This window comes from Protomyctophum parallelum (genome assembly GCF_964188405.1).
Source record: "Protomyctophum parallelum genome assembly, chromosome: 4".
NCBI lineage: Eukaryota > Metazoa > Chordata > Actinopteri > Myctophiformes > Myctophidae > Protomyctophum > Protomyctophum parallelum.
In genome coordinates this window covers 54,029,256-54,051,150 of record NC_139700.1, presented here as the reverse complement: position 1 = coordinate 54,051,150, position 21,895 = coordinate 54,029,256, and the positions used below count along the sequence as shown (strand labels likewise).

Here is a 21,895-nt window from a genome sequence, read left to right as displayed (position 1 = left end):
CGCGTCATCAGTGCCCATACCCGAAGGCGGGGTTGGCGAAAGGGCCTTTCTGTGTGGAGTTTGCATGTTCTCCCTGTGTCCCCTAGGGTAGGTACCCTCACAAAAACATGCAGTAATCCTGGTCTCTAAACTGCCTCCCCCTGGCCAGCCGGGGCGCCTGATGGAGGGGAAAGGAACTGGTTGGAATAATGTGTTCCTTCCACGCGCTACGTCCAACCAGGGAAACTCCCCCCTGTCAGGTGTAAAGGAGCAACTTGGACACTCGGGCATGAAGGAAGCATGAGTTAAGTCCGTTGCTCTCCCCAGGTTGGCGGAGGGTGTGTAGAGCCCAGGATCACATTAGATGATTGACACAGGGGTGAGAAATGGGTTACAAAATCGTGGGATAAAAATATATATTAGAGTAATATTAGTTAACTGAGCTGCAAATAATATATGCTTGTATTTATATTGTATAAATGATTATTGAAATGATGGGGGTTTTCACAGAACAATACTGTAGGTGTCTACTAATGCATGTGAATTGAGTACTGTAAACACTATCCTGATCAAGATTTTAGAAGGGGAAGTATGCTTTATATAGAATTGATTAATCCAGAAGTGGGGTTTATTATCTACTGGTAAGAGACAATTTAAAATTAATTATTTATTCATATTGGCTCTGATTATTAGACAAAGTAGTTTGCTGGCCAGAGGAAAAAAAAGGCCCACCCCTCGATTAGATTAAACAGATTACATCAGATTATAATCTGTAAACTGCATATGAACTCGTATGATAATCTACGAGAGTACTGTCACGGGAGTCAAGACGACTGACTCTCTCTTTGAGTTGCTCGGAACGAGTCAGGAAGCTTGAGACCCGATGTGTCTGCCAAATGACAATGTAGCACGGATACTCTTCCATCTGTCACCGCCTCTTAATTCAACAGAAGACGAATGGCTTCTGGGGACACGCCCGCTTACTCCAGTATAAAAGGCCTGGCTGATTGCTTGGTCGGTTGTAGTCTGGAAAGCGGGGTAGGTACAAGTACAAATTAGCTTTCCTAGAGTGGAGAATATAAAGACAGGGGGGAGACTCCACAGCAGGTTTCAGGTGACATGCCAATTTAAAAGGGCTACGGTTGACGGACTTGAATAATGGAAAGCAGCTCTGACAGTGGATTCCGGTATTCTATTTATACAGTAACCATAGGTGTGTGCGTCTGTGCTTTGATATGGAAAGCCAAAACCTGTCACAGTTCTGGTTGTTCAGCCGTAGCCCTCGCTGCCCTTGGGGGCCCTCTCGTCTTTCCAGGTTACTTGGGACTTCTGTCTTTGTGTTGTGGCATCTGGCTGAGCTATAGGACGGTGAGGACGAGGGATGCCAAGTTGCTGCCAATGCATGGAAAAGCGGTTATTGTTACAGGTGAGTGTGCACGCACTCAGCTCACACTCACACAAACAGACACGGGTGGAAATAATTGTGTACAGACACGTTTTTCTGCCAGCTATTTGAAACATCTTTTTGAATCCAACAATTGTATAGTACTAAAGGTTGGGAGTTTTTCCCAGTCATGCTGTAATGCAATGGAACAAGAAGCTAAAGGTGATATTCTAGTGGTTATAAATGTAAGATGTATTATCATTGTAATACATTTGATAGCGTTCCAATGTTGTTTAATCACTTCCAATTTAACTTGTTTATCCTCTATCCTATATGAATTATCTCCTGCTTGGATGAAAATGGTATCCCAAACAGATTTTTCTGGGGAGATAGATGCCTGTCACTAAACAAACACTATAGCAATGATCACTATGGGAATGTAGTATTCTAATATGTAGTATATTAAAAAAGAATATATCACTTACATCTCACTTATTAGCAAAGTAATCACTTTACATCCCCTTTAGATACGAATTTCTTCCTCTGCGGCTGTAGTATTTTTAAACATGATCTGTGCCCTTTCCAACAGAACCGACTATCTTGATCCCTCATCAGATTCCTAGAATTTTAACACGGCACACACTGGTCCCTCGACCAGTGCCATCTGTCCATTGGGTGGGGATGGATACAGCCAGGCTAACATTAGTGCTTTTCTAACACTTGCTATGCATCCCATGTCTTTTTTATTTTTAAATATATTTTTTATCCCACGATTTTGTAACCCATTTTTCACCCCTGTGTCAATCATCTAATGTGATCCTGGGCTCTACACACCCTCCACCAACCTAGTCCCCAATATATGGGGGACAAGGGGAGAGCAACGGACTTGAACTCATGCTTCCTTCATGCCTGAGTGTCCAAGTTGCTCCTTTACACCTGACAGGGGGGAGTTTCCCTGGTTGGACGTAGCGTGTGGAAGGAACACGTTATTCCAACCAGTTCCTTTCCCCTCCATCAGGCGCCCCGGCTGGCCAGGGGGAGGCAGTTTAGAGACCAGGATTACTGCATGTTTTTTGTGAGGGTACCTACCCTAGGGGACACGGGGAGAACATGTGAGGGTACCTACCCTAGGGGACACGGGGAGAACATGCAAACTCCACACAGAAAGGCCCTTTGGCCAACCCCCGCCTTCGGGTATGGGCACTGATGACTGATGCATCCCATGTCTATACAGTACATCGGGGTGACACGCAGCGAATGTCGTCAGGATCGGGACTCGAACCCACGATACGCTGCCAGGCTGGATGACCAGCCTAGGTGCCCAGAGTAGACCGCTAGGCCAGGTGGGGCAGCCGGGCCTCTAAACCCATTCTGACCTGAGATCAGATTCTAAAAATGTCTGTTTGAAAATGACAGTTTTCTGAAAAAGCTATGTTTCTATGTCAGTCATTCTTCTATTTTTAAATGGCTAAAGCATAACGTAATGCTAACACCAAAAGGGGTTCCCGCCTAAAATGGGTTAAGTTCCTTTTTCTGTTGAATTTCCTGACCTCCAACTTGTCAGTAAATGACTAGTCTACATGGACGGTCATCATACGGTAGGTCACCAGGTCATTCACTTCACGGTTTTTCAACTAGTGGAAAGAAATTAAAAAATAAGAAATCAACAAATCCTACATTACTAAATGCATGGTCAGGGACCACATGCATTACCTTCTACCCGGACCCGTCCATGGAGCAACCTTAACCCATTCCCATTCTGACCGGGCACCCATTTTGGTGTCAGCATCATGTTATGCTTTAGCTATTTAAAAATAGCAGATCTACAAGCTCATATCGCGCCACCGAGTGGCGCGATACGAGCTTGTAGGTCTGCTATTTTTGAAAAATCGAAGAACGACTGACATTTTTTAGAATCTGATCTCAGGTCAGAATGGGTTAATCAGACCAGTGTGTGTCCAGTGGAAACCTCGTATGAATCTGATCTCAGGTCAGAATGGGTTAACAATCATTGTATACCGTACCTACTGTACACACTGCACATTGTTAACACCATCGGGGCCCATGACGTAAATCACCGTCACGTTCAAGTGCCCGGTCATATGCCCGAGACGGAGATTGATAATCTCCGTCATATTATTATTATTATGAAAACTGATCGCAATGGATTAAATAGGCCCGGTTCCCTCAAGGTGTTTTAATAACGTATTCAATCAATCCAAAAAAAAGTACATTTTGGAAATTGTTGGTTAAACAGGCATTCAGAAAACGTTTTGTGATCAGGAATGGAAAACTAGTGGTAAACTCACCCAAGCCACTTAAATAGCTTAGGAAAGCCTTGAGCATTGCAAATAAAGCTGTTTTTGATTTGTGATTGCTAGTCATTTATAATGTACATTTATAGTACAGTTAATTCAGTTTGTACAACAAATTACTGTAATCTGAATCATCCACTCGTGATGACATGATTCTTTATGACAGCTGCTTATTCAACGGTTGTGGAGCAGGGCACATTATGTACACTTTAAGCCTGGCATCCCTATACTAGTTTTGTCACGTCGTTAAAGGGCTCAAAGCTGCAGCATTAACACCGTCTAAGACGTCGTTAAACCTCCTCTCTCTTCTCCTGCCCTAAAGGTTGTGATTCAGGTTTTGGACATGCCCTGGCAGCACATTTGAGTAACATGGGAGTGAAGGTGTTTGCGGGCGTTCTGGATGAGAATGCTCCCGGCGCTCAGAACCTGAGGAAACAGGGCTGTAAGGAGCTGCACGTCCTCCAGCTGGACGTGACGGACCGCCTGCAGATAGAACAAGCCCACCGGTACATCCGCACTGCCGTCGGGGAGGCAGGTATGGTTTAGATTTTACAGTGATACGGCCAGAGGATCAAGACTATAGCTAGCTGTGTCATCAGACCATACTGTACAACCATAGCCTATGACAGGGTTCCCCAATAGGCGGCCCGCGGGCCATTTGCCGCCCACAGAGCGCCCCCTTGTGGCCCATGAAAGATTTTTTTTTTTTAAGGGTCCCAGATATAAATGGCATTAAATGGGGGTCAGTAGCCTATGCATGTCAAACTGGGCATCCTTTTCAAATAGGGTCTTGCCCTGAAAATGAATTTTCAGGGCAAGACCTCGACCTCGCGCGTGCAGACTCGGCCCCCAGCCTGGTACGCTAGTCAAAATATGGCCCTTGAGGAAAATTAATTGGGGAACCCTGGCCTATGATGTCATTCTCATGTGTATTTAATGTCTTAAAGGACCACTTCACCACTTTTCAACCTATCTTCATATAATAGGTCCTCACTAATAATCATGATAAAATGGCACGATTTCTTTCTACTCAGTCTGTGTCTCATAGGAGGGCTGTGGGCAGTTTAGAAACCGTCTTCCAGTGACATCATCATTAGGCAGATTCTTTTTTTTAAACAAGATTTTTTTACAAAAATGTTTAGATTTTCATTATCGTGAGAACGATGGCTTCCATTTTCGCATTGCAACTTTTCACGACTAGAAAGCCTGCAGTTTTTATTAGCTTGTATTCCCCATCGATGATGTCACTGGAAGACGGTTTCTGAACTGCCCACGGCCCTCCTATATGAGACACAGACTGAATAGAAAAAAATTGCACCCTTTTTTCAAGATTATTAGTGAGGACCTATTATATGAAGATAGGTTGAAAAGTGGTGAAGTGGTCCTTTAACCCATCGAAATTTTAAATAAATGTTTTCTAAATCATGACAATTTTCGGAAAGATTTGAGGCACATTTTAACGATTTTTCAAAAATAGCAGACCTACAAGTTCATAGCGCGCCACTCGGTGGCGTGCTATGAGCTTGTAGATCTGCTATTTTTCAATAGCTAAATTATAACAATGTTTGAAACACCAAAAGGGCTTCCCGCCCAGAATGGGTTAATTCGGGGACTACTGCTACAGGGCTACAGGATTCAGATCCAGTTGGCTGGATTACATGTTGTAGTCCTGGCTATACCATGAGGTAGAATAGTGGCGGAATTATTATATTGTTAAATGGTATCTTTATCTGACTTTCACTTATGTTGTTCATCTTTTGCCTTATGATATATTGACTGACATTATAAGAGTCCAGATGTCTTGGATTAGGCCTGAAAGCTGTTGTTTTGGTACAACAGCTTGTCCTTGTGTAAGGGGCAGCGGTGGTACAACAGCGTGTCCTTGTGTAAGGGGCAGCGGTGGCCTAGGGGTTAGAGGAGCGCCCTTGTTGCCGAAAGGTTGCCGGTTCGATTCCCCGGACGGGCAGGAAAAATCTGGGTGGGGAAGTGATTGTCATTAGAGTTCTCATCGGGCCCGGAAATTAATGCCCGGCCCTAACTGGGCCCTAACTGATCAGGCCCTAGGCCCGGCCCGGCCCGACTAATTAGCATAGATTTTAGGCCCGATCCGGCCCTAAAATGTCGGGTCGGTCGGGTTTGTGCAGAATTTGAGAACTCTACACAGAGTAAAAGTGAAACGCCAGTCAGCACCATCTTCATAATAGATAAATACACAAACAGACAGAACAGAACTATTATTTTTATTATTCTAAACAAATTCAATATATATATATATTTTTTTTCATGGAGCCCCAGGCCCGGCCCGGCCCTAGCGATTAGCATACATTTTAGGCCCGGCCCGGCCCTAAAATGTCGGGTCGGGTCGGGTTCGGGCAGAGTTTGAGAACTCTAATTGTCATCACTCACCCAACACAAGTGCCCTTGAGCAAGGCACTGAACCCCCAACTGCTCCCCCTGGAGCTGCTTGGTGGCCAACAGTATCAGACTGTTGTTGTACTGGTCAGCTCCCAGGTGTTAATGTGTGTGTGGCTGTCTGTGTGTTTCTATGTGCAGGGAGTTGCTGAAAATGAGCACCTGTGCTCAGCTACTTCCCTGGGTAAATAGAGAATTGGCAGAACTACTACCTTATCACCGGTCTATTCTGACTCCTCTCGCCTCATCACCGATTGATCCAGAATTCCACAACAACCAAAAGGCCTATTCATAGTCCAGTTTTCGGTGATAGTTTGAATTTTCGGTGATAGTTGAATCTTCACCAAAAACTCAACTATGAATTGGCCTTAACAACAGACATTTTTAAAGCTCAGCTTAAGACCCACCTCTACAACATTGCTTTTAAGTGATCTTTATTTTTTTTATTCTGCTTGTTTTTAATGTCGTTGCCTTATTTTATCTGTTCTTATCTTTGTACCATTGTCCTATTGTTTTAACTGCTTGCCTGTTTTAATGCTGTTTTGTTTTGCTTTTATTATCCTTTCTGCTCTGTAAAGCACTTTGAGCTACATTTATGTATGAAAGGTGCTATATAAATAAAGTTTATTATTATTATTATTAACAGTTGCTCACTTTCAGTTGTAGTTCTTTCCCAGGCCTTAGCCATGAGAAGAAGCTAATAAAACGGTGTTAAACCTCCCCCTGAGTGAACCTGTAATTGTCCTGGCAGGTCTGTGGGGGTTGGTGAATAACGCAGGCTTCCTGGGCTGGGTGGCCGATGGGGAGATCCAGCCCATGAGCTCCTTCAGACAATGCATAGACGTGAACTTCCTGGCTGCCGTGGAGATGTGTCAGGTCTTCCTGCCTCTGCTGAGAAGATCCAGGGGACGGATCGTTAACGTGTGCAGCATGGGAGGTAGTTCTGACCACAGATAACACTGACAGATTATAATCCTACCAACTAACTCATCAAAGCATCATTATGTTGGTATTAAACGTAGAGTTTATTTTAATTAAATCATTCATGAAAAGGGAATAATATGTGACGGCTTTAAGGATTCTGTGCAATTAAAACAAAACAAATAGAAAGCTCAAATGTTCAGTACATGCATTTATTTTATTACGTTTTGTTCGTACAGGTGAGGTACCTCTCCCTAGATATTCTGCTTATGGAGCATCAAAAGCAGCTCTGAAGCACTTCTCCAAAGTGATAAGAATGGAGCTGGCTGGCTGGGGCGTTAAAGTAGCTGTGATTCAACCTGCAGGCTTCAGAACAAGTATGTCGTAGTTTTCCAGTATGATTTGAGTTGTGTGCATCATGCTGGGTGGCAGAGGGTCAGGGGTAGAGAGGACGGACGGATGGGAACATGAGGTTCCATCCTGGGCTGTCTGAGTGTCCAAGTGTCCTTGAGCAAGACACTGAACCCCTAATTGCTCCCGATGTGCCTCACAATCAATGCACAATCTATGTAAAGCGCTTTGGACAAAAACAACATTTATAGCTGATATACAGTACAAGCTCACATGTGATGTGTTGTGAGACTGTAGTTTTCGAGACAAATCAAGTTCACGTTGACATCCAGGACACGGTTTCCAATGAGATTACAATCAGAAGTTCCAGACCCACAGGAACGCACCCAGGGTGCCGGTTCCAATTCCGGCGAGCCCCCACCGAACTACCCTGGAACTACATATTTTCAGATGGGAGTCGGCGGCCAATTACATAATAATCTTGTGGGTCCTTGACATGAAATAGTTAGAGAACCACTGACATTAGAAACAGAGGATTTTCAGAAAACGGTTTAGAATACATTCGTAGAATCGAACTTAGGTCTAAATGGGTTAAGTACATTTCGATGCCAATACTTTTGTACTTTTACTCAAGTACATTTTTAATTCCGCATTTTAGTTCTACATTGCAGTAGTGCTTTTTCCACCACTGGTTATAAATCGGAGATGTAACAATGAACCTTCGGCCTGGGCCGTGGCTCAGCGGTCCAGGCACCTTGGCCGGTAGCCCAAGTCTGGCAGTGTGTCGCGGGTTCGACTCCCGATCCCGACGGCCTTTACTGCATGTCACTCCCCCCATCTCTCTCCCCCATTTCCTGTCAGCCTAATGTCTGTCCCTCTATAAAAAAATATAAAATAAAGGCGAAAGCTGCAAAACAAAAACACAATGAATCTTCATATTGGATCATTTCAGATATGGTCAGCGATAAAGGAGACTGGGGTCAGTTTCAAGAGGAGATCCTGAACGGCATGTCGGCCGAAGCCAGGCAGGACTACGGGGATGCTTACATATCCTCTCTCCAAGGCTGGTTCACCAAGATGTCCGACCAGTGCTCCACAGACCTGAACCCCGTGCTCAATGACATGTGCCACGCCCTGCTGTCCGTGAGCCCCGACCACCTGTACACACCGGGACAGGCAGCCTGGCTCTTCCCGTTCCTCTACCGTCTCTGCCCCACGGTCGTCTCAGACAGCTTCCTCACCAGACTCTTCAACGTCTACGACTCTCGCCCGGCAGGACTTGTTGTGACGAAATGACGTTAACCCATTCTGACCCGAGATCAGATTCATACAAGGTTTCCGCCGGACACACACTGGTCTGATGAACCCATTCTGACCCGAGATCAGATTCTAAAAATGTCAGTCGCTCTTCGATTAAAGAAAAATAGCAGACCTACAAGCTCGTATCGCGCCACTCGGTGGCGCGATATGAGCTTGTAGATCTGCTATTTTTAAATAGCTAAAGTATAACATGATGCTGACACCAAAATGGGTGCCCGTTCAGAATGGGTAGCATGCCAGAGACTTGATGGTTGTTCAATAAGAGCAAAGTGTTTGTTCATGCTGCTTTAATTGGGACAAAAGCAGGCGGGAAAATGTCAACGTGACATTTGTGCTCATCATTCACCATGCATGGGAAGTCATGGGAATGCCTCTTTTTAGAATACTGTCTTAGTTATAGCCCATATTTGTATTATACAAGATGCCTGTATCAAGTGTTATAATAGTGTCACATGTAATTCACTCCAAATACTGTGTGTAGGCTATGAACGGCTCATTTATATTTTTAATATTTTCAAAATAAACGAATTTTAAATTAAGAGCTCAATGCACTTGCCATGCATGTCCCATTTCATTTCTCAATGGTCAGTTGGTAACTTCTAGTTAGGTGTTAAATAGCTCTACATTCCGCTGTAGTGTGGGTTCAGTCATCTCTAGTAAACCCAATGCATTTTCAGGTCAGGATACCAATGTTAAAGATGGAGTGCCATGATCATCAGGTCTTATTGTTATATAAGGAGGAAGATTATTTTCAAAAAAGTGAACAGTATTTGTTAAAATGTTGTTTTTATGTGGGCACGCCCACCAGTTCATTATGTAGGCTATGCCTGGTGGGTGTCTAATGAGACTGTGACCTCATGCACATGAAAAACTGGAAAAATACAAAGATTGTGGCACTCCATCTTTAAGAACGTGTAAGAAAGTGAAATTGGAAGTGAGAATCGAATGATTACCGAGTGCTGCCCGGCTGCAGCTCACCGCTCTCAGAGATGAGTCCAATGCAGAGAACTCATTTCACTGCATGCGGTAACGTGAGACAAATCATACCACTTACTTATGAAAGAAAATGGAACACCATATAAATGTTAAAGGACCACTTCACAACCTATCTTCATATAATAGGTCCTCACTAATAATCATGAAAGTGTCTCATAGGAGGTCTGTGGGCAGTTCAGAAACCGTCTTCCAGTGACATCATCGATGGGGAATACAAGCCAATAGGAACTGCAGGCTTTCTAGTCCTGAAAAGTTACAATGCGAAAATGGAAGCCATCGTTCTCACAATAATGAAAATCTAAAGTTCAAAAGAATATCTGCCTAATGATGATGTCACTGGAAGACTGTTTCTAAACTGCCCACAGCCCTCCTATGAGACACAGACTAAGTAGAAAAAAATCGTGCCATTTTATCATGATTATTAGTGAGGACCAATTACCGGTATATGAAGATAGGTTGAAAAGTGAAGTGGTCCTTTAAGCTGTTAAATGCCCTCTGCTGAGTTTTAACCTTTCCCACACACACACACACACACGAGAACACCAAACATCACTTACACTACCTTTTAAATTATGTAAATGATGCCTGTTTGTGGATTTGTTTCTAGAGGCATGCAGTACAGATCGTTTTGAGTTTCATAATCAAGGCTTCCCATGAACAGACTGATAACTTGGACCAATATCTTGTTATTGTTAGCAGTTAGCACCATCTGGAGCTGCATGTCACAACATTTCACTGCTTGGACTTGTCTGAGTGACAAATAAATCTTATGATTGCTAAAACGCTTGCTATAAAAACAATATAATTTCATGACAAATATCACAAGGCACACATTGAACAAGTAGGGGCATGCTTTTACTGGGAATCTGTTCCATGGTTACAGAGTAAGTGGAAAAAAATAAAAAATATATACATGTCATGTCATATTATGTCATTGTATGTCCCCCCCCATTGTAACGCTAAAAGTACTTGTTTCTTTTAAACGAGGATGTATAACATCCATTCTGACTTAAAAATACAGTCCAACTGTGACATTTGTGGACACTCACTCCATTTAAGTTTATACACAGTAAAAATCTTGTGTTAAATTAACCGACCCTTACAGGTCCATTTCTGCAGTTAAATTAACACTCTGGATTTGTCTGTGCAAGGATTCTTTTTTTCCGTCAATCAAATAAAAAACAAAAATAGATAATTCTAAGAAAGGGTTTAGGGTTCCTTTGACTTAATCCTGAGGTTTCAAAAAGGTTCTCTTTGCGGTCGTTTCTGTAACATTGTGGTTGACGTCTTCCTCTTCCTCGGCAATGGCCGACCTCTCCCTCTTCTTGGCAAACTTCTTCTTCATGCTCTTTACAAGACTCTCATACCTGCAATTAAAGACAAGTACAGCATTGCAATAAATAGCCAATTAATATAATATACAGTACTGGATTTTCAACATTTCAAACTACCGCCCCCCACCATTTTATTCTTTTCATTTCTAAACTGTATATTCTAGTATTCTTTTGTCTAGTTATTATCCGAGTGTTGAGTGTTTTAAAATGGACCACAATGGAAACGAGCATCTGGCTTTTTTAAATAAATAAAAGTTAATAAATTCACTAGTATCAGTACTAGCATCATGTTGGTTTCAACAACTTAAACCATTCTGAACAGGAACCCGTTTGTGTTTTAATCATTATGTTATACTTTAGCTATTGAAAAATAGCGTTACGAGCTTGTAGATCTGCTATTTTTTGAAAGATCGTGAAAATGTGCCTGAAATTGACATGAAATATTGAGCACCACCGATATAGAAACATAGGTATTTCAGAAAACCGTCATGATTTAGAAGACATTTTTTAAATTTCGATGTCAAGCGTAAATGGGTTAAAAGTCAGAACGCATGTATAATCTGTTTGTGATCTTTAACTGTACCTTTGTGCCATCTCTTCATCCGTGACATCCGTTATCATTTTCCTTGCATCCTCTCCCACCTCTTCAGTCTCGCTGGGGCCATTCTTCAATTTCATCAGCTTCTATAGTACCAACACAACAGTCACGATTAGGGATGGAGCTCGTTAATTATTTATTGATAACGAGCAGTTAATCAAGCCGGGTTCTTATCCAGCATTTCCTATTATTTTGTGGAAAGACGGGAGATGACAAATTCGGAACAGAACCAGTATCTTCTACTAAGGGGCCTTCAAATACAGTACAGACAGAAGGCAATTGACCTTTTGGAAAGTAATATTGAAGAAACTGTTAACTGGTTATTGTGTGAACAGTCACTTTAAATTTAAAAGCCTTCGTTTTCCCTGGGCTGGTTGGCAGGTATCAATACACTTTTAGACCGACATGTTTGTGCCAGCATGGGTGATTAGATATTATGTCTTCATAATTTCTTGATTGTTTAAACATGACCCCATTTTTTGGGGTAGCACCTTTCGAGCTCCATCCCTAGTCACGATCCTGCATCTCGGACCCCCAGGGGTCCTTGAAGGGGTTCTCCGGTTCAAATGTAACCATAAGGGTCCATTTGGTTCCCAGGGATAAAACTCATATCAAATGGAGGGTCTGTGGCCTAATGCAAATGATCTGTGGTGTGGCCTAATGATCTTTGAAACAGAGGCATCATTTAATAAAATAAAATAAACTAGAGGCTGCCAAAAAAGTGACCACTGTCAAAAATACCACCATATATATCACACACACAGCTGCGTATCGGAGTGGCTAGCACCACTCAAAAATAGGCGATCTACGTACAAGAACCCCTCCTTATAGTGGATGTATTGAAGAATTGGTCATACAAAATACAAACCTCTACTTCTGGATTAAAACCCTTGAATGACATTCGTCCATACTTCAGGTCTTCACAGAGCACAATGCTCTTCTCCTCTATGATGACGTTCCTGGGTTAAGAACAGGGACAGAATGACACTCAAAGATTAGGAGACATTTTTACATTCCACATTTCTCGTTTCAAAATAAGGTGGTACGATTGGTAGGCTACAGTTTTTAATTTTTTAATTATTAGTTTTATTTAAAAAACAAACAAGTTTAAATGACAAAGACTATTTGAATAGAATATAAAAATGTCCACAGACTCCACACACTCACGAACATTTGCTTTTGGGATTGTTACAAAAAGTCCACCGTAAACGGGATAAATGTTATGAGCTACTTTCTGTCAATAAATTCCATGCAAGTGTTCAAGTTTGGAAGCATTTGTTTCCAATAATACTGCAATTTTGAACGAGTGATTTCCAACGAGTGCCTCTGAACTCGAAAGAAAGAACCACCTGCACTGAATTTATCGACATAAAGTAGTTCATGACATGTCTATACGGTGGCTTTTTATGAATTATGAAACAAAAATTTGACAGGTACAAAGATGATAATCCAGGCTTTCTGTTTCTGTACAGCTGCAATCTTAGCAAGTTTAATATAGTTTCAACCAGATAGGACTTGAATGGGATGTGAAGGGTTGTATAGAGTCTATTTTCTTTATAGTCTATACTATAGACTATAGAGGGTATGCGCATGCTTAAAGTGAATGGCACATCGAGTGGCAAAGCAACATGCAAAGTGAGTTTAACATTGTTTAATGCAACCAGATATGACTTTGAGTGGATGTACAGTATGGGCTGTCAAGGCCAGAAAGTAGTATTTTGCCACTCAGTTGGCCTTCCTGCATAACTTCCTGGTTTGATGATGTTACGCGCATACTAGCCTCGGTACCAGGCTTTCATTTTTGTTGGTGCAAAAATTGAAAGCCTGGAGGAACGCATTGGCCGCTCTGGTCTAAAAGTGGGAGTCAACCCTTCCGGGTGGGCGTCGCTCCAAATGATGTGACGTAGCGCTGCACTAGGGGGGAGAGGAGGGGCCGGGGGTGACGGACAGATCGATGAGATCCAATCAGGGCGTGAGCAAATCTCAGCCGCGACCCGCCCCTCTAGACCAGAAACCTAACACGTTAGCTCAGGCTACGAGCATACCCTCTATTGCAACTCTAGACTCCAGATAGTATTAGATAATTCATACATACTCTTTAGCTTTGAGCTCTGGAAGATCTAGATACCAGTGTTCATCACTGATGATCTTTTTCTCCTCCTCTTCCAGTAGCTTCTTGGCGTCAGCATCAAGACCTCTCTGCATGAACTGCAGGGATATGAACAAAGTACAACATTAAAGTTCACCACCAACACAGGCTTATTGTTCAAAGGCTAAAAGGTATAATTTAGGTCCACTCCTGGTGAGAGCAGGAGTGGACCTGGTGAGACGTAGGAGGGGCCCGGACAGGAGACATCCCACAGAGCCTAGTCCCAGGTCCCTCCATGTGCCAAAAGTGTACCTCCCAGCCCTGGCAGAGTAGTTCTGGAGTAGTTCCAACGGATTGTGTGCCCCTGGTAGACAGATGCCAGGTCATTTGTTTGTAGACCTGGCATCCTAGTATCGTTTTTTGTATAATTGGTATTTTATCCTATGATCCTAGATTACTATTTATATGCATTTGATGCAATGCGTCATATTGTCCATTGATTGATTGAAGTATTTATTAACAGTTTGCAGAATTACAATACATTTCAAGCACAACTCAATGCAAACACTGTTGACCCAATAAAGCATTACACTTGTTTACAAGAGCTAGGGTCCACCTAGCCCTCCAAGCAGAACCCAATGGTACTGAAGTTTCTGACAATTTGTTCGACCCAAAACTCATCAAAATTTCAGAAAAGCTTTATGTAGGGTGAGGGTCCCGAAAGGGGCTAGGGTCCACCTAGCCCTCCAAGCAGAACCCAATGGTACTGAAGTTTCTGACAATTTGTTCGACCCAAAACTCATCAAAATTTCAGAAAAGCTTTATGTAGGGTGAGGGTCCCGAAAGGGGCTAGGGTCCACCTAGCCCTCCAAGCAGAACCCAATGGTACTGAAGTTTCTGACATTTTGTTCGACCCAAAACTCATCAAAATTTCAGAAAAGCTTTATGTAGGGTCCCGAAAGGGGCTAGGGTCCACCTTGTTCAATTAATCAAAACATTTAGAGACGTACACATATACACTTCTATTTAGCCAAAGAACAGAACAGGAATCCATCATGAAAAGGAGCTAAAAAGGGGAAAAGAAACATATACAGTGATGCTTATTGTAAATCGCTCTGGATTAAGAGAGCGTCTGCTAAATGCCTAAATTATTTGTAAGAACTCAACTAGCGTTAGCTAATGCTGCTAACACGGCTGGCTATAATAGTGTCAGTTATTTATGTTTTAGCAAGTTGTTGCTACACACGTCCCACAACTTATAACTTATATTAGCACAACGCTGCTTACCTTCATGCGCAAAAGGTTTTTGGAGAGATGCGCGGGGTCACTTGCCATCATACTTGCCATCATAAAATATATAAAAGTCTAATCTGTGTTGAATGAATGTTTGTTTTTAGCTGAACACTAGAGTTAGTTACACACGCTGCCTGTTAAAACCTCAGACTCAAGCAGTCAACCCCCGAGCGGTGTGTGGAGGATGACGACACGGGAAGAGGCAGTCTGATCAATCGATCAATCGATCAATCAATCGATCCACCTGCCAAACCAAGTCCATACTCCACAGAGACTGCTCGGAGTCTGATCATCAGGGTATACATTCTTTCACCTACATGCGTCTTTTTATATATGTGATGTATGCCATGCTCTTTGTTATATTGCTTACTATAAATAGCTCTGGATTAAGAGCGTCTGCTAAATGCCTAAATTGTAAATTGTTTATGGCTTCCAACTTCCAACTTCAGACAATGCAGCAGCATCGATAACATCCAACAGCAACAACAGCAAAAAAAGAAAAAAGAATAAGAGTACAAAAAAGAGCAAACAAAGAGTAAAAAGAGATTGTTTAAGTTTATTGAGAAAGTGTAGGTATAAGTCCATATAGCCCTACTGGCTACTAGTATAGATATTTTAAAAAGAAAGAGAGAAAGGAGAGAGAGGGAGGATGAATTCTGGGTAGGCCTATAGCTGCCTGCGCCTGCATGGGTCCCAATTTGTTAAAATCATGCACTTGGTGACATGTTTTAGATTTTTGGCATGGTGTTCCAAAACTGATTTTATCATCTGGTCTAGACCGGATCACACAGCGATCTAAACACAGACCAGGGGGCCCTTGGCTCTCAGGGGCCCTTCGGGGAAATTGGATCGCACAGTACTAGGTTTGACGCCATGAAAAGTGCCCTTCATTGGCTGTTAATTTAGTTATTAATTAGGTTAAAAAGATGATAAAAACACGGAAAAACCCGAAAATGTCGTGTGCATGCGCGCTATGGGAGCCCTGCTGCATAATTATATTACCGGCCCAGGGGTTAATCCGTCCCTGTCCCTCATTAGTGTCCAATAACCAATAAGGGTTAAGGGTTGGTGGGTGAGGATCAGCCCAGTCAATATCCATCTACGTAAGAAAATAAGTCTAGCATACTGTAAATCATAACAGATCCTACTGCACTGAGTGAGGCATGTGTGTGAGTGTTTACTGTTTAACAATGCAAACTGTGTCCTTATCAACTTTCCCCAGTAGTCTCACACACACACACACACACACACACACACACACACACACACACACACACCCTCTCACACACACACACACACACACACACACACACATTCACAGGTTTTGCAAAGTTCCCCAGTCAAATCCAGCACGCACGCAGCCACGCACACACCCATGTGTGTATGTGCACATACGCACGCACACACTGTCAGATTGACATACTAACCTCAGTTACCGGTAACTGGTTTCATGTCCAGCGCATTTGTCCCCAAATAATGGTGTATGGCAGGAACATGCCAACAATGTTTAATTCATTTGGCAATGAATGGATGTTTTTACATTATTATTTGTGTTTATGTTTGGGCTTTTTACAGAGTGGAGAGTGACAGACGCGGGGAGAGAGAGAGAGAGACGAGTAGCAATATGAATATTTTGGAAAGCAACAAGAGCATCATCAGAAATGGTATGTGTACTATGTACTAACTTTAAAATGCATAAATAGATTTCTGGTATATTTCCGCTGCCTGTTTATAGAAGTTGTACACACACACACACACACACACACACACACACACACACACACACACACACACACACACACACACACACACACACACACACACACACACACACACACACACAGAGAGACATTTGTGTGGAATGGTTGTTGTGAAAAATACTGTAATAAAACACTGCAAATGTATTAAACTAATTTACTTTTAATTGAACACAGGATGACTTTAATAATCATATCATATATCATATCATATGATAAGATTAATATGATATTATACATCTTACTGTGCTATTATTTGTACAGGAAAAAGATTCTAACTAGGGATGTTAATAGTTAATCGATAATCACCGTTAATAAATTTATCAATTAAACGTAACAGTTAATAATTAATCAAATTCTGCGGTTCATCATTGCATGGTTTGCTCTGCTGTGCTGTCTATGCGTGCACGTGGCCAAAGAACGCACATGTAGGCCGGTAAAAAAAGGTCCCCCCCCCCTACCTTGGTAGCCACAGAAACGTCTCTGCCTTTGCATGTGATGTGATGTGATGTGACAGATAAGACTATAGTGCACTTTTCATTTCATTTTATTCCTCATAGAAAGATGCCATTGCCTGGTGCCCTAGTATCGCAAATGGTCAAATACATATTTGGTTAAGGATATAATATATAATATGCCTTTTGTATTCTTTCTGTATATCAGCTAAATGTAGATTTTTATGTTTGTTAGACATTGAGGGAAATTAAGATTCTCAGACAAAAAAAACGCTTATCAAATCGATCAATAAGGTTATCAAAACTTTTCAATTATCAATGAATGACTTCATCGATAATTCCCATCCCTAATTCCAACTTAAGTTGTGCAAAAAGATGAACGCCCATGACATAAATTAAATGACTCATTATGAGTTTTAACCCATTCTGAACGGGCACCCATTTTGGTGTCAGCGTCACGTCATGCTTTAGCTATTGAAAAATAGCAGATCTACAAGCTCGTATCGCGCCACTCGGTGGCGCGATATGAGCTTGTAGATCTGCTATTTTTGAAAAATCGAAGAATCTGATCTCAGGTCAGAATGGGTTCATCAGACCAGTGTGTGTCCGGCGGAAACCTCGTATGAATCTGATCTCAGGTCAGAATGGGTTCATCAGACCAGTGTGTGTCCGGTGGAAACCTCGTATGAATCTGATCTCAGGTCAGAATGGGTCAATCAGACCAGTGTGTGTCCGGCGGAAACCTCGTATGAATCTGATCTCAGGTCAGAATGGGTTAAGGATGATGCAGCCATCGCCTGTTCGCACACATTATTGAGGTCATCATGGCGGTGGTAACAGTGTAACAAACGTTCCTCATGTAACTTATCCATCAGTGGTGGAAAAGTACTCAATGGACTAGGGTATGCGCATGCATAAAGTGAATGGCAAATCGAGTGGCAAAGTGAGTGGCAAAGTGAGTTTAATGTTGTTTAACCCATTCTGACCTGAGATCAGATTCATACGAGGTTTCCGCCGGACACACACTGGTCTGATGAACCCATTCTGACCTGAGATCAGATTCTAAAAATGTCAGTCGCTCTTCGATTTTTCAAAAATAGCAGACCTACAAGCTCGTATCGCGCCACTCGGTGGCGCGATATGAGCTTGTAGATCTGCTATTTTTAAATAGCTAAAGCATAACATGATGCTGACACCAAAATGGGTGCCCGTTCAGAATGGGATAAAGTGAATGGCAAATCGAGTGGCAAAGTGAGTGGCAAAGTGAGTTTAATGTTGTTTAACATCGTTTAATGCAATCATATTGGTCTTTTCTGTGTGGATGTACAGTATGGGGCTGTCAAGGCTAGAAAGTAATTTTTTGGCACTCAGTAGGCGTTCCCGCATAACTTCCTGGTTTGATGATGATGTCACATGCATACCCTCTATAGTTCTACTTGAGTAAAAGTACCAATACTGCAATTTAGAACTACTTCGTTACTAAGTAAAAGTACGGAATTGAAAATGTACTTGAGTAAAAGTACAAAAGTATCAAATCAAATCAATCAAATCAAATCAAATGTATTTATATAGCACATTTAAAAACAACTCTCATTGTACCAAAGTGCTTCACAAATGCAATACAATACAATACAGTGTGGAAGACGTCAATAATAAAACAACAGGCATATAGGACAGAATAATCTAAAAGGAAAGGTGCAGGATCATGTTGGTGGTGCAAAGGCTTGTGAATATAAACATGTTTTAAGTTGTGATTTAAAAGACTCAACGGAGGGCGCAGACCTAACCGCGAGGGGAATTTTGTTCCACAGAGTGGGGGCTGAGACAGCGAAGGCGCGGTCGCCCCTGAGCCTCTTTTTTGAGTGCGGAACCCCTAAGAGACTCCTGTCTGCTGACCTGAGGGTCCTGGTAGAGGGGGGGATAGGATAGGAGGTCGGTGATGTAGGAGGGGGGCCAGCCCATTGAGGGCTCTGTACACAAACAGGAGGGTTTTGAACTGGATTCTGAACCGGACCGGCAGCCAGTGGAGAGAGGCCAGGACAGGGGTGATGTGGTCTCTCCTTCTGGTGCCGGTCAGGAGTCTGGCTGCTGCATTTTGGACAAGTTGAAGTGGAGACAGGGATGACTGACTAATACCAGTGTAGAGGGCATTGCAGTACTTAAAGTACTAAAAGTAAAAGTACTCATATTGCAGAATATCCCATTTCACAAGTTCAAAATAAAGTTTCTTCAACAGTGACATTTGTAGCATTTGTGGCGCCCGGCATCAATGCTTGGAAGTGAAATCGCTTTTGCGTCTGTGTTGTGGACCATTATTCCTTTTCCCACACTCATTCAGGCAAGATCCACACTCGCATGCCTCTGATTGGCTGTCGGCCAGAAAGGGATCGGTAGTTTTATTGTATTATTTACTTTTGAAGCAGCAAAAACAAGCTTTTGATGACATGCTGTAATGACCACGTAGCAACTAGAGGTGTCGCCAAAACACCCCAAAAGGAAAAGTTGTTTCAAACATCACAAACTTTGTTAAGAAGTGAAATCGAGGGTATTTCAACTTCCAACACACAATCCTTACGTGAACTCCTGTACCACCACCTGTTTAAGGGAGAGAAAAGACACCAGGCCCCTTTCTGCATCCCTAACTCCAGTCAATTCTTCTTGTATTTGAGCCACGGGACGTCCCAGCTGGTACCCCAAATCCACCAGGAGCTCCAACAGCGGCGCTCGGTAGCGTTTCAGCCCATAGCGTCTCACCGAGGGCAGCGCCCTGTGAGCCGTAGAGAAGGATTCCTCGGTCTCGTCCAGGTCGCGGTGGCAGACGGCGAGGGCACACAGCGTGGGCACCAGCAGGACCGGGCTCTGCCTCTGTGCCAGCTTCTCCAGGAGCTCCAGGATGTTCTGCAGCAGGTCCCTCGCTAAGCGAAACTGTCCCGACCGCAAGAGGCTGTGCGCGCGCATCTGCTCCTGTCGGTTGAAAAACTCCGAGAAATGGCGGGAATATCGAACGCAGCGCACCGCGTAGAGTTTTGCCAGGTAGTCCTGGAGAGCCAGGCGCCTCTCGTTGATGTTCTCCACGTCGAAATTCCCCGTCAGATGTTTGCGCGGAAGTTCCACGTCCTCGATCTCGTCGCTGAATTCTTCGAGCAGTTGGCGGTGGAAGCGGACAAAGTCGCTGTAGCGGCGCTCCACGGACACGCGTCTGGAGTCGTAGCTGCCAGAACGGATCACCACGATCTCGTACACCTGAAATGTATAATGAAGATGAAGGGCAACTTAACCAATTATTTCACCTGGATCCTGCCATTCTGTTGTGAGTGAGCACAAGTGAAATTCTCCCATAATAACACTTCCAAATGAGTTCTGTGTCCAGGCATTGCTCTTTAGAAAATCTGTGCCAGTTCACATCAAACGACACGTTTCAAGCTATAGCAGAGATCTCGCTTTCAACACAAAACACAACGGAAATATGTAATATATAACACAAAGGAATGATAGAAAATATATATATACTAAAGTTATCCTTTAACTTTACCTACATACACACTGTCCTGTTGGTATATGGATGCTGAAATATTCATTAAAATAAAAACGTTTTGCAGCCAGTAGTGGACATTCCAACAAGCAGCACATTGTCTGATTAATAATAATACCTTATACCGACATATTTTAAAAATCAAGAGGTCTGTCTCACCACATATTTGGACAGGGATTGTTCTATAATGCGCGCAGATGGGATTTCAAACAGCAGTTTGGAAGACCTCAGTTGCTTCTTTACCACCTTCCAATTTTGCTGAAGCTCCCTGGTTGTCAAACAGGAAGAACTGGGTCCTGCGTGCACACACACACACACACACACACACACACACACACACACACACACACACACACACACACACACACACAAATGTTGGGAGAATGGGAGTCCTTTTCCATGTACTGTAGGCTACATTTTGTTTGTAACGTTATCCGTTAAATGGGATGTTTTCTTTGATTGAAACACAGAGGTGAAAGAGTATATACCTGGGGCCTGCAGTGTCTCATATGTTCTTCCATTGTGCTGATCAGACTCTTGCATCACTGTGTCTGGGCCTTTCTTAGCCCTCTGTCTGGCAGGTATTCTTCGTACCAGTCGTGCTTCTTCCGCCATCCCAGCTATGTTTTGGCTGCATATGAGCAACCGCAGAGCTGTCTGGAGGTGTGAAGTTCACTGCCGTGGGGGAAGAAAGGGTGACAGCGGTCAGTTTATTAGCAGACATGTAGAGGAAATAGACAACAGGCAGATCTGTCTGGTGCGGGGGGGAGCACAATCCACCCATTTCTCTCACGTCTAAAATATATATTTTTTGGGGGCAAAAATATGTTTTTTGACTAATTTATACTTTTATGGATACAATTAAGCATTGTAAACCGTGTTTCTAAATAGGCTACAGATCTACAAGTAGCGTGGCACTGAGTGACGAGCTATGCCGAGCTATATGAGCTTTTAGGTCTGCTTTTTTTGCAAAGAATGTGGCGCAAATCTTTAAATATATATTCTTTCAGAGCGAACGTTTTTAACTCAAATCTTTGCTTCTGGCGGGGTCCCTGGAACAACATATTTTCAGATGGGGGTCGGTGGCAAATTAAATTTTTTATTTTATTATTTTTCGAAATGAAATCAAAAAGTCTTCTAATTCCTGACAGTTTTCTGA

General features: G+C 42.7%; 3 protein-coding genes across 3 annotated transcripts; 1 reads left to right on the top strand and 2 right to left on the bottom strand.

The window, feature by feature from the left end:
* Window positions 1-1,012: 1,012 nt before the first annotated feature.
* hsd17b2 (hydroxysteroid (17-beta) dehydrogenase 2) lies at window positions 1,013-8,658 on the top strand (the record flags this gene model as incomplete). Its single annotated transcript, XM_083762885.1, has 5 exons — window positions 1,013-1,405; window positions 4,001-4,213; window positions 6,842-7,027; window positions 7,251-7,388; window positions 8,315-8,658. Exons 1-5 carry the CDS (start codon window positions 1,138-1,140, stop codon window positions 8,656-8,658), a joined length of 1,149 nt encoding a protein of 382 aa, XP_083619011.1. The 5' UTR covers window positions 1,013-1,137.
* A 1,853-nt stretch (window positions 8,659-10,511) lies between these two features.
* Window positions 10,512-15,125, bottom strand: mphosph6 (M-phase phosphoprotein 6). Its single transcript, XM_083763012.1, has 5 exons — window positions 14,987-15,125; window positions 13,706-13,818; window positions 12,479-12,569; window positions 11,596-11,696; window positions 10,512-11,045 (listed from the first exon to the last, which is right to left on the bottom strand). The coding sequence occupies exons 1-5, from the start codon at window positions 15,047-15,049 to the stop codon at window positions 10,904-10,906; spliced, it is 510 nt and encodes a 169-aa protein (XP_083619138.1). The 5' UTR covers window positions 15,050-15,125; the 3' UTR covers window positions 10,512-10,903.
* A 4,253-nt stretch (window positions 15,126-19,378) lies between these two features.
* snx20 (sorting nexin 20) lies at window positions 19,379-21,372 on the bottom strand. The gene is made up of 3 exons (XM_083763361.1): window positions 21,225-21,372; window positions 20,896-21,032; window positions 19,379-20,447 (listed from the first exon to the last, which is right to left on the bottom strand). The coding sequence occupies exons 1-3, from the start codon at window positions 21,349-21,351 to the stop codon at window positions 19,776-19,778; spliced, it is 936 nt and encodes a 311-aa protein (XP_083619487.1). The 5' UTR covers window positions 21,352-21,372; the 3' UTR covers window positions 19,379-19,775.
* Between the last annotated feature and the right edge of the window lie 523 nt (window positions 21,373-21,895).